General features: G+C 44.8%; 1 protein-coding gene across 1 annotated transcript in view; it reads right to left on the bottom strand.

The window, feature by feature from the left end:
- LOC117508891 (multiple epidermal growth factor-like domains protein 6) overlaps positions 1–6,440 on the bottom strand; it is a 48,180-nt gene extending 41,740 nt beyond the window's left edge. Inside the window, exons 1-2 of the mRNA XM_034168734.1 lie at positions 6,285–6,440; positions 5,328–5,431 (exon numbers count right to left, since the gene is read on the bottom strand). Coding sequence (XP_034024625.1) covers positions 5,328–5,431; positions 6,285–6,328 — 148 coding nt within the window. The 5' untranslated portion in view covers positions 6,329–6,440. The remainder of the gene's footprint in view (positions 1–5,327; positions 5,432–6,284) is intronic.
- Between the last annotated feature and the right edge of the window lie 6,224 nt (positions 6,441–12,664).

The raw sequence follows: 12,664 nt of genomic DNA, 5'->3' as shown, positions 1-12,664 counted from the left end.
TAAATCCCCACAAAGGATCGTTACTGGGATTCGTGCAGATTTGCGGGGTTTCCCCGCGTGCGTGTTATGACCCACCCTTAGCCCAGTTTCTAAGGACGGGCGTTGTAGTTTGACCGTTTTGGGGCAGTCCTTCTGCATATGCTCACAAGAGCCGCAGACAAAACATTCCCCGCGGGCCAGCCTCCTTTGTCTGACGTTTGTTTTTATTTTGGCCCTGCTCATGTCCATAGCCTCCTCAGCAGGGGGAGTTGTAGCCACACGGAGCTCTCTGGCAGTGAAGCGTGGGGACGACGTCACCCTTTCGGAACCGGAAGGGGGAGGGACGGCTCGTGCCCGGTCACGCCCCCCGGCCTGCTCCCGACGATGCTCATTCAAACGGTTGTCTAAGCGTATAAACAAATCGACAAGCCTGTCAAAATCCCGCGGTTCCTCCTTGGCCAGCAGGTACTCCTTCAGGACCAGAGACAGTCCATTTACGAAGGCGGCGCGGAGCGCAACGTTATTCCAGCCGGACCTCGCTGCCGCGATGCGGAAGTCGACTGCATACTCGGCTGCGCTGCGGCGCCCCTGTCTCATTGACAGCAGCACGCCCGAAGCGGTCTCGCCTCTGTTGAGATGGTCAAAAACTTGTTTGAACTCCCGTATAAACTCAGCATAAGACGTTAGGAGCCGTGAATTCTGCTCCCAAAGCGCCGTAGCCCAGGCGCGTGCCTCTCCTCGAAGCAGACTAATAACATAAGCCACCCGGCTGGCGTCTGACTCGTACATGACAGGACGCTGTGAAAAGACGAGCGAACACTGCATGAGGAAATCTGCGCACGTCTCAACACAGCCTCCGTACGGTTCCGGAGGGCTTATGTATGCTTCAGGGGACGGTGGGGGGGGTCGTTGAACAACCAGTGGAACGTTTGTTACAGGCCCAGGACCAGCCAGAGGAGTGGCTGCAGCAGCGCCCTTATCGCGCGCTTCCACCCTGGCGGTGAGAGCCTCCACCCTCCGGTTAAGGAGAACATTCTGCTCGGCCACTAAATCCAGCCGAGCCGTGAAGGCGGTTAAGATTTGCTGCAGCTCACTCAACACGCCTCCCGCTGACGCCTGCGCTCCTTGCTCTTCCATTGGCCGTTCAAACTCGGGTTGACGCCCCTCGGAGTCCATGACGATTGGCCGAGAAATCCTGTTGTGAAGGTGTCGTAGCACGGACCCACAACAGGGGGCGCAAATGAACGGACAATGAGTAAGCCAAAAATTAACAATTTCACAGAATTTGCACAGTCAATTAACACCAGGTGACGTGTGGGCAGGCTCGAAGATAGAAGACCCCCGACGAGAGAGAAGCCGCGTCCCACACGGCTTCCACCACCAACGGCCTGAAGAACACCGGAGCCGCCAAGTCCCGAGTCCCCAGGTGGCCTCTGTCTTCGGCTGTCGACCCTGGTACTGCTGGCAGAAAGCAGAGATAAGATGTATGAGTGTGAGTCCGCACACTCAGTAATCCACAGTCCAAACACAGTTAGGAGGGAGCACCTCCACCTCCAATCACACACACTCGTGCAGCTCCTGGTCAACCACTTATCTGGGTTGGGGTGTGAGGCGAAGCCGTCGCTGTCACACCAAACGCCAATCCTCCAGATAAGGCAACACTCCAGGAAAACGGCTGCAATAGAAGTTCAGGTTATTACACACAAAGTGTCTGTCAGCAGAGAAATTACCTTTCCAATGGTAGTCGATTTCTCGGCGGGGAGGTGGAGTTGCAGTCCGGCTTATGTACTGGTGTAGATGAGTGACAGCTGGTGCGATGAGTGACAGCTGTCACTTCCTCTGGGTCTGGCGCCCTCTCGTGCTTGGAGCCCGCACTCCAAGCAGGACGCCCTCTGGTGGTGGTGGGCCAGCAGTACCTCCTCTTCAGCGGCCCACATAACACAGTCCTCTTTGTTCTCACCACAGTTTGTCTTTTCGCAGGTAACTCAAAAAGTAATGAACGTATTTCAGTGAAATTTGGTGAGCAGACAGATAATGTTCTAGGAAAAAAGTAATTCAGTTTTGAAGGTGTTCTGGCACATATTATGAAACTGAGATCCTGAAGAATATTTGGCATATAGCAACATTTAACTCACAAAGTTGTGAAAATGTTGATGAAATTTGGTGAGCAAATGGGTAATGTCCTGGAAGATGAGAAAATCTATTTTGAATTTGATCCAGAACACATTTTGGATGCAGAAAACATTTCAAGCATTCAGGAACATTTAGTTAAAAAAAAAAAAAAATATATATATATATATATATATATATATATATATATATATATATATATATATATATATATATATATATATATATATTAATAATTAACTCTGATAAGATTTTGTGAGCAGATGAATAATGTCCCAGGAAATAATTCATGAAATGTTTGAGTATATCCTTAACATTGAACGCAGAAAGCTATGAATGGATCTTGGTGAAATTTTATAAGCATACAGATACAAATAACATACAGGACTGTCGGCTGGACGGCCATGTGTCTTTTTTTTTCTTTGTAATTCAAGGTGGTTACGTAATACAGGCATATGTAGTTGGCAGCTGATCTGGTTTGACTGGTAATAGGTGTTTTATAAATGAGTCAATCAATATTTGAACATGTTATCCAATACTGATATTGATCAAAAGTTAGTCTCATGATCTCATGCATACTAACATGTGGCACAGTAAATAACAAGAGGCTGGCATTCTTAGTTTTGTAGTTACCATGTACGATCGCAGCAGGAGCTTGGTTCGCATTGCCGGTAGTAAGTCAAACCTGTTTCCAGTGCACGTTGGCCTCCGCCAGGGCTGCCCTTTGTCACTGGTTCTCTTCATTATCTTTATGGACAGAATTTCTAGGCACAGCCAGGGTGTAGAGGGGGTCTGGTTTGGGAACCACAGAATCTCATCTCTGCTGTTTGCAGACGATTTGGTTCTGTTGGCTTCATCAAATCAGGACCTTCAGCTTGCACTGGGGCGGTTTGCAGCCAAGTGTGAAGCGTCCGGGATGAAAATCAGCACCTCCAAATCCGAGGCCATGGTTCTCAACTGGAAAAAGGTGCTTTGCCCTCTTGAGGTCGGTGGAGTGTCCTTGCCTCAAGTGGAGGAGTTTAAGTATCTCGGGGTCTTGTTCATGAGTGAGGGACGGATGGAGCGTGAGATCGACAGACGGATCGGTGCAGCGTCTGCAGTGATGCGGTCGCTGTATCGCACCGTCATGGTGAAGAGAGAGCTGAGTAGGGGGCAAAGCTCTCGATTTACTGATCGATCTACGAGGTCTGTGATAAAAGTAACGGACCTTATTATTTTTTTCAAAAACCATATGGATTTGAATCACGTGTGATTACATCAGACATGCTTGAACCCTCGTGGGCATGCAAAAGTTTTTTCATGCCTGTCGGTTACATCATTCGCCTGTGGGCAGTCTTTGAGTGAGGAGTCGCCCACCCTCTCGTCGTTTTTTTCATTGTTTAGGAATGGCTCACAGACTGGTGCTTTGTTTGATCAAAATTTTTTCAAAACTGTAAGGCACAACTGAGTGGACACCATTCGATAAATTCAGCTGGTTTTCGGTAAAAATTTTAACGGCTGATGAGAGATTTTGGTCTGGTAGTGTCGCTTTAAGGACGGCCCACGGCGCCTGACGGCGATCTGCGCTTTGAGGCGGCAGCGTCTCACCGTTTCAAGTTGAAAACTTCCACATTTCAGGCTCTGTTGACCCAGGAAGTCGTCAGAGAACAGAGAACTTGCAGAAGAAGTCAGCATGAGGAGTTTATTCGGACATTCCATTGTTAACGGACATTTTGTAATGAAAGAACGTGCGGGCAGAGTCGCATGTCGGGCCGGACCCGACCGTGGGGGGTCGCGACAGGAAAAACACCTCCGTTGGAAACCTTAACTGGCAAGTTGGAACATGCCCAAGCTGTTAAACAATTTCTCAGTTACTCACTTGTTGAAAGCCATCAAAAGCCGCCTGAATTTTACAAATGGTTTTCAACACAGAGGTGTTTTTCCTGTCGCGGTTCACACAGATTCGCCGAGTCATCACGGAAACGACTCGGCGAATTTGCGCGCACATCTTTCATTACAAAATGTCCTTAAACAGTGGAATGTCCACATAAAGTCCTCATGCCGGCCTCTTCTGAATCTTCTCTATTCGCTCACGACGTCCTGGGTCAACAGAGCCTTAAATTAGAATGCTTTCAGGTCGAAACAGGCCGACGACGGCGCCTGGAAACGCTGCGCGACGTCCCGCTCCATGGGAAGTCCTTACAGCGACAGAAACACCCCATAATCTCTCATCAGCCGTTAAACTTTTCACCGAAAACCAGCTTAATTTCTCCAATAGTGTCCACTCGGATATTCCTCACAGGTCCAGAAAAATGTTGATAAAGCAACGCGCGCCGTTCGCAGCGGCTATTCAGACAAAGAGATTCCGACGGGCGGGGTGGAGCACTCCTCACTCAAGGCCTGCCCACAGGGAAATGACGTCACCGACGCGTGAAAAAACCCACGCATGCGCACGAGGGTTCAAGTATGTCTGACGTAAAAACATATGAATCAAATCCATTTATTTTTTGAAAAAAATAAAAAGGACCGCTTTTTTCATCACAGACCTCGTACATTCCGACCCTCACCTATGGTCATGAGATTTGGCTCATGACTGAATGAATGAGATTGCGAGTACAAGCGGCTGAGATGAGTTTCCTCCGCAGGGTGGCTGGGCACTCCCTTAGAGATAGGGTGAAGAGCTCGGCCACTCAGGAGGAGCTCGGAGTCGAGCCGCTGCTCCTCCACGTCGAAAGGAGCCAGCTGATGTGGCTTGGGCATCTTTTCCAGATGCCAGGACACGCTGGAGGGACTACATCTCTCAGCTGGCTTGGGAATGCCTCGGGGTTCCCCCAGAGGAGCTGGGGGAGGTGTGTGTGGATCGGGAGGTCTGGGCGGCTTCGCTTGAGCTGCTGCCCCCGTGACCTGACTCCAGATGAAGCAGAAGAAAATGGATGGATGGATAGTTACCATGTCTGAAAGGTACCATGTTCTCTGGATACACTTTGATGGTGAGGAAGAATACGTCACCTTGGCAGAGGTGTGCACTCTATGAGTGTCTTCTCATTTTTGCATGTTTGGATTGGGTTTAATGTTATTTCCTGCTTTATTGCGCTGTAGTGTTCAAAGCTCACATGTTAAAATTCCAGTTCAGTACAACATGAATCAAACACTAATGGCTGTGTTTTACTTGTCAAAAATACACTGTCAAGATGAGACAGGATAGCTGGTGGAATTTACGGTTAAGGTTTAATTCTTACCAGGCAGGCAGGGTCCAGACACAGCAGAGAGGCCAGTCCCTGAACAGTAGGAACCAGGACTGCAGCGGCGACACTGAGACTCGTCCACAAGCCCAATCTGATCACTGACACAAAGCAATGAAAACTGTCATCAGAATGTTTGGATGGCAACTGACTGCCAGATGAGAAGTCCCACAACTCTTCCTGCAACAACCTGCAACTTCTTCCAGCATGCCAATAATAGTTACTGCTTAAAGGTTTGTGTCTTGATTTGGGGTTTTCTTCTTTTTTGTATATTATATTTTGTATATTATTCTCGATTTCAAAAGAGCTACATATTTGGCTACACAGCATTGTTAGTTATACAGCAATTGTTCATCTTAAGTTTAATGTAGCAGGTACAATGGATTTAACCCTTTTAAGGGACCAGGCTATTTTAGCGACTAATATAACAGAGTGGGGTTATTTATGACCCCATTGACTTTATACGGGAATACTTCTATATAAATGATTTTTTAGGGTTCTTCATATTTATTTCACTCTCTCACATCATCCTTTTCATCCTCACTCTGGGCATCAGGTATCAGTCTTGATGCTTGTGCAGCTGTAAATCTTGCTGTTCTAAGTCTGTTGGCCGTGCTTCCTTGCAAAACAGTAAAATAGAATGATTAGAGTTGGCAAATTGCGATACCGTCTGAAGCTATGTTGAAAATCTCATAGATCTTCCCGGGGTCATACGTGAACCCACACAAGTTTGGATTATACTTGCCACACGCATCAGCCGATCCTTGCAAAATTATATGAACAAATGCAGGAGAAATAGATTGACAAATTCATGTTAGGTAACTTTTTTGGTGAATAAATTAGAAAGATTGTACAGAAAAATATGTGTCATAAATGACCCCAATAGATCTTAAAAGGTGTGCTAGTATGAGCCAAATGTATTCTTGTATGAAGTTGCAGGGAGGCAGTATTTACCTGAATGTTCCTTTTGGGCATGGTTTTGGTACAGATGTGCCCATGGAGCAAAAGAACCCAAGAGGGCACAGGAATCCATGAAGGTTGTCTAATGGTGAAGGTTCAGAGGCTCCTCCAACACACACAAATCCTGCAGCACATAGGCCACTGGGAAAGCTCCTTCCTTTAAGGGAATATCACTCAATAAAAGGTTTTTTGTCACATAAATTCAAGTGCAAAATGCGTGTGTCTACAAACTGCAATGATCTAAATCCAAATTGGAAAATGATAAATACTTAAGATGTCACATGCCTGTTCCTTGACAGAACATTCCAGGGTCACACAGCGAGCACTGGCGCTCTTCAGACAGCCCTGACGCGTTCCCATAGGTCCCTGCTGGACAGGGATTTTGATTTGCTGATCCACTGGGACAATAAAATCCTTTCTCACAAAGAACTGGAGAAATCATTCCTAAATTTAAAAAATTGAGCCAGAAAACATTAATTAGTACAGGTGTTTGATTATGGTGGAGTACCTGGGTAAGTACCGGTAGTCTTCTGTGTCCAGTCACATAACAACATTTCTCCAACTCACTTCAAAGCAAACATTTTCCATACTTTTAAACCCATTAAATCATAAGCTGCCCTTCCAAGAACAATTTTTGGACTGGTTATAAAGTCTTAATTACCCTGTGCATCAGTGAAGTAGCAAAACCAGGGTGTTGTTTTCAAAAAAGCTGGGACCATTCGCCCTATTGACGTTTCAAATCCCACAAAACCTCGGAAAGGTCGCCGCGCTGAGAGATCTCAGTAACATTAAGAACTGCATTGAGACGCTCTGATCGGGCTCCACTTTAACTGCTACACACGGACAACACCATTAACATCGCAATATAAAACTATTTTTATATTGTGCCTAAAACTCTCATGAATATATTCTCTGGGTTTATAGACGTTGTTATTGTGTTTTATGTAAACATGCGAGAATCACAGGCTGTCTCTCTGTTATTTTCAATAGGAGCTGCTTGCTTCCTGATCATGTCGTTCTGGGGGAAAGTGAAGTTTACTCACTGTTTGTCCTCTTTGTTCCAGACTAATATATATAATATGTCTGAAATTCGGTTTGCGTTTATTAAATTCCACGCAGATTAAACGTAGCAGACACGGATTATTTGTTATAATTGTTTAAGCAAGTTTTCAGGGTATCATGCAGCAGTCTCTTATTAACGTGATGAAAAACATAAAAAAATACATTTTTGTAGTATAATATTCATTTACAATTGTCATCATGTGGATTCTCTATGTTGTTTGACTGCAGCGACTCTCTGGCGTGCAAGGGATTATGGGATACGTCAATAGGGCGAATGGCATGTTTACCAACGTGTTACATCACCTTTCCTTCTAACAACACTCAATAAGCGTTTGGGAACTGAGGACACTAATTGTTGAAGCTTTGTAGGTGTTCACCTGTGGAATGTTCCAAACAGGTGTTCTTTGAGCATTCATCAACTTTCCCAGTCTTTTGTTGCCCCGTCCCAACTTTTTTGAAACGTGTTGCAAGCATCCATTTCAAAATGAGCAAATATTTGCACAAAAACAATAAAGTCTATCAGTTTGAACATCAAATATCTTGTCTTTGTGGTGTATTTAATTGAATATAGGTTGAAGAGGATATGAAAATAATTTTATTCTGTGTTTATTTACATTTTGCACAACGTCCCAACTTCATTGGAATTGGAATTTAACATTATTTTAGTTTTTATTTTTAATCTTGGACCATTTTCATTGTGCACAGAATGCTGATGAGTGGACTGGCTGTGGGAAACGCTGCCGTGAATGAATGGAGTGCTGTCTCCTTAAATGTTGAAAGGGCCGAGCAGCTGCTTCCTGATCAGCGGACCTGATCAAGTCTGATCATCTGCTGATCAGGTTATCACAGACCTGAAACGCTGTGATGATTTAAACTTTTAAAGAGCCAGTTGACCACGATCAGGTGTGATCTGAATGATGTGCTGTGTGATCTGTCGATGTGATCTGTTGGCGTGGTGTTCACTGACAGCTACAGCACTTTAAATGTTTAAACAGTGCATTAATCAGGCGTGATCACCCTGATCGATCAATCAGGTCATCTGATGATTACACCACAGTGACGGTGTTTTAAAAGTTTTAATCATCACAGAGCTTCTGTGTGTTCAGAGCGCAGCACCAGCATGAGAAATGCACCTGGAGCAGGAAAAACACAGAGGGACTTGCTTTAAAATGCTATGTTTCCAGCCACGAATTAAAGGATTTTCCAAGGTCATTTTAAAAAATCAGAGGTTTATGTGGATTCATGTCCGTCTGTGATGGTGAACTGGACTGAAATGAACAGCTCAGAATTTATATTCTTTCCGTGTGTGAATGAAACAGTCGTTCTGGATACGGGCCGCGGCTTTTCAGCCAATCAGTGGCTAGCATTAATGGACGTATTTAGACTTATGAGTAAATTAAAAGAAACGTGTGCCAACAATCACGTAACTTACCTACAGCTTATGTCCAGCATATGGAGTTCGTGTGATTCACACGCTGCATGCATTGAAAATTTTCAGCATGCCCAAAATTTTTGAGGAGCTCAACTTATTAGGACGTACATCAGCAAGCTTCAGCATGCTTCTACTTGCTCTTAACTCATAAAAATTTACCCTTAACTTATTGAACTTATGCCAGCGTTTTTCAATACGGTTGGCATACGCAGACTAAATCGTCAAGGTGTGACAGGGCCTTCACATTGGATAAAATGCCCCCTCCGATTGCAGTGTATTTCTGTTAAACCCCTCTCTTGTGGGACTTGAGTCATTTTCATGATTAAAAGGCCGACCGTTTAATTTTTTCATGCCGTGCTCAGACTCGGAGTCGCAGCCTGGATGTGCACTTGTTGTTAATAATAATAATAATAATAATAAATTTTATTTATAATGCACTTTACATTTGACACCAAATCCCAAAGTGCTACAGTATAAAACAGAAGAACACAAAAGACTATAAATCAATGTAAAAACAATAAAACAGTAGCAATAAAATCAAAATAAGAGCAATAAAACAGTAGCAATTATTTAGCTAAAAGCCAGAGTAAAAAGGTAGGTTTTGAGTCCTTTTTTAAAAGCATCCACCGTCTGTTGATCCCTGAGATGGTCTGGGAGGGCATTCCATAGACGGGGAGCAGCCACTGAGAAGGCCCTATCACCCATGGTCTTGAGCCGTGTCCTGGGCACGGCTAGACAGTGCTGTTGGCCTGACCGGGTCCTAGTGGAAGTGTGTGGTGTGAGCAGTTCAGTGAGGTAAGTGGGTGCCGCACCGTGGAGACAGTGATGAGTGTGCAGGAGGACTTTGTATTGAATACGGCAGTGAATGGGGAGCCAGTGGAGGGAGTGAAGAATGGGGGTGATGTGCTCATGCCTGCGCACCCTCATCAGGACCCTGGCAGCGCTGTTTTGGACATACTGGAGCTTTTGAATGCTCCTGCCAGAGATCCCGCTGAGGACTGCATTACAGTAGTCCAGCCTGGAGGAGACAAAGGCATGGACGAGCTTCTCTGTAGCAGGGAGGGAAAGAGAAGAGTGAAGTTTGGAGATATTATGGAGGTGAAAGAAGGCAGTTTTGCAGATGGAGGTGACATGATTGTCAAAACAGAGGTGGGGGTAAAATTTGACCCCCAGATTTGTCACAGAGGGAGAGAGGGGAATGTTGTGTCCAAAAAATGAAACAGAGGTGATTGGGGAAGAGCGGAGTTGATGGGGGGTACCAGTTTGGATGGCTTCTGTTTTGGAGCCATTTAGCTGCAGGACGTTTTGACTCATCCATGCCTCTATCTCCTCCAGGCAGGAGCTGAGGTGTGAGACTGTGACCGAGGGGGAACAAGAAGGAGAAATGGTGAGGTAAAGTTGTGTGTCATCATCATAGCAGTGAAAATTAATTCCATGCTTGCCAACGACACGACTGAGGGGAAGCATGTAAATGGTAAAGAGGGCTGGGCCGAGTACGGAGCCCTGGGGGACCCCACAGGTAACAGTGTGGGGTATAGATCTTGCTTCCCCCAAAGCTACGCACTCGGTTCTGTCAGAGAGGTAGGAGTGAAACCAGTGAAGGACAGTGCCAGAGAGACCTGTATAGTGCTGGAGACAGTGTAAGAGGACGTGATGGTCTACAGTGTCAAATGCAGCAGAAAGGTCGAGAAGAATGAGGAGGGATGTGGAACCGGAGTCAGAAGCCCTCATCAGGTCATTGGTGACTCTGATGAGGGCTGTTTCTGTTAAATCAGACACAGCAAAAGGCTGTATTTTGACACTTTGCTGCCTTCACTCCTTCATCTCTCATCATATTTTAATAGTTTTTAACAGTGTACACACAGATTACATTTTGATAATGGATCAAATATTTTTGGCAGAAAAAAAATTTCAGAGAAAATTTTGACCCGGTCATTAAATGAGGCGCACATCCCGATTCAGGATTCCCCGTAGATGTTCGATGCCTCCTGACTGTAATTAATCCGTTACATACATTTCTCTCACATCGGATAAATTCCCCACCCGATCGCAATGTATTTCCATTAAAAACCCTGAGCGGTCTGGATGTGCAGAGGTACAAATTAAAGTTCAGCTCTGACAGCCGGCAATTTGAGGAAAGTGTGATCGGAGTCATTTCCCTGATTAAAAGGCCGACCGTTTATTTTTCAAACCGTGTTTAGACTGGGACTTGAAGCCTGACCTGCACCTGTTAAACACAAACAGCTGTGATTTGACACTTTTCTGCTTTCAAGCCTTCGCCTGCCATTATATTATAACAGTTTTTATTGTGTGATTACAAATGGTCGGTCAGTATTCACACTCTCAATCACACTTATGGTGAATTTAGAGTTTAAAGCAGATATTTATCAGCAAACTATTTGTGACCGATTGGTGTGAATTGACCTAAAAATGAAGTCACACAGAAGTCATATGATGAAGTCAGTCAAAAACACCACATACAGTATGTAGATTTACTTGTGTATTTTTATCATGGCATGTAGAAGTGCACAGGGTTGACCTGCCCTCTGATGCCTTTCATTTTAGTCTAAAATTATTCACATTTCCTTTCTACATTTCATCAACAAGAGTTGAATGGTAGATATTCAACTGTGATTTTTTTTTTTTTTAACTGTGTATTCTTTGAGCAATTTGACTGACCTGTTACAAAAATACAGAGATGAGTCATTTCATCTGGATGAAAAGTTAAAAAGCAAAAGCTCAATATTTTCAGAGAAAAAAAGAGTAATTTGGATTAAATAAAAATTCAGGATCAATGAGTACGTTAACCTTACCGTCTGGTTTCTCGCTGATTTGGGAACTAACATTTGGATTTTGAGTGATTTTTTTTATGTTTTTTTTTTTTTCCTTTTGGCTGTTGGCTACCAACCAGCAAGAATTCTGGGTCTCAGAGACCTGTTAGTTTTTCTTTAAGAAGTCGTCCTATTCTGCACTCTTTACCTGTATTAACTGCACCTGTTTGAACTTGTTACCTGTCCACACTCAATCAATCACACTCCAACCTATCCACCATGGCCAAGACCAAAGAGCTGTCTAAGGACACCAGGGATAAAACTGTAGACCTGCACAAGGCTGGGATGGACTACAGGACAACAGGCAAGCAGCTTGGTGGGAAGACAACAACTGCTTGCGCAATTATTAGAAAATGGAAGAAACACAAGATGACTGTCAACCTTCTTCGGTTTGGGGCTCCATGCAAGATCTCACCTCGTGGGGTAAGGATGATTCTGAGAAAGCCCATAACTAAACGAGAGGACCTGGTCAATGAGCTGAAGAGAGCTGGGACCACAGTCACAAAGATAACATTAGTAACACACTATGACGTCATGGTTTAAAATCCTGCAGGGCAGCAAGGTCCCCCTGCTCAAGCCAGCACATATCCAGGTCTCTTTGAAGTTCACCAGTGACCATCTGGATGATCCAGAGGAGGCATGGGAGAAGGTCATGTGGTCAGATCAGACCAAAATAGAGCTTTTTGGTATCAACTCCATTCACCATGTTTGGAGGATGAGAACAACCCCAAGAACACCATCCCAACCATGAAGCATGGGGGTGGGAACATCGTTTTTGGGGACAGGACGACTGCACTGTATTGAAGGGAGGATGGATCGGGGCATGTATCGCCACATTTTGTCAAACAACCTCCTTCCCTCAGTAAGAACATTGAAAATGTCGTGGTTGGGTGTTCCAGCATGACAATGACCCCAAACACACAGCCAGGGCAACTAAGGAGGGGCTCCGTAAGAAGCATTTCAAGGTCCTGGAGTGGTCTAGCCAGAACTCAATAGAAAATCTTTGAAGGGAGCTGAAACTCGAAACCTGAAAGATCTGGAGAAGAGCT

This window comes from Thalassophryne amazonica, chromosome 4, assembly GCF_902500255.1.
Source record: "Thalassophryne amazonica chromosome 4, fThaAma1.1, whole genome shotgun sequence".
Taxonomy (NCBI): Eukaryota; Metazoa; Chordata; class Actinopteri; order Batrachoidiformes; family Batrachoididae; genus Thalassophryne; species Thalassophryne amazonica.
This window is presented reverse-complemented; position numbering and strand designations above follow the sequence as displayed.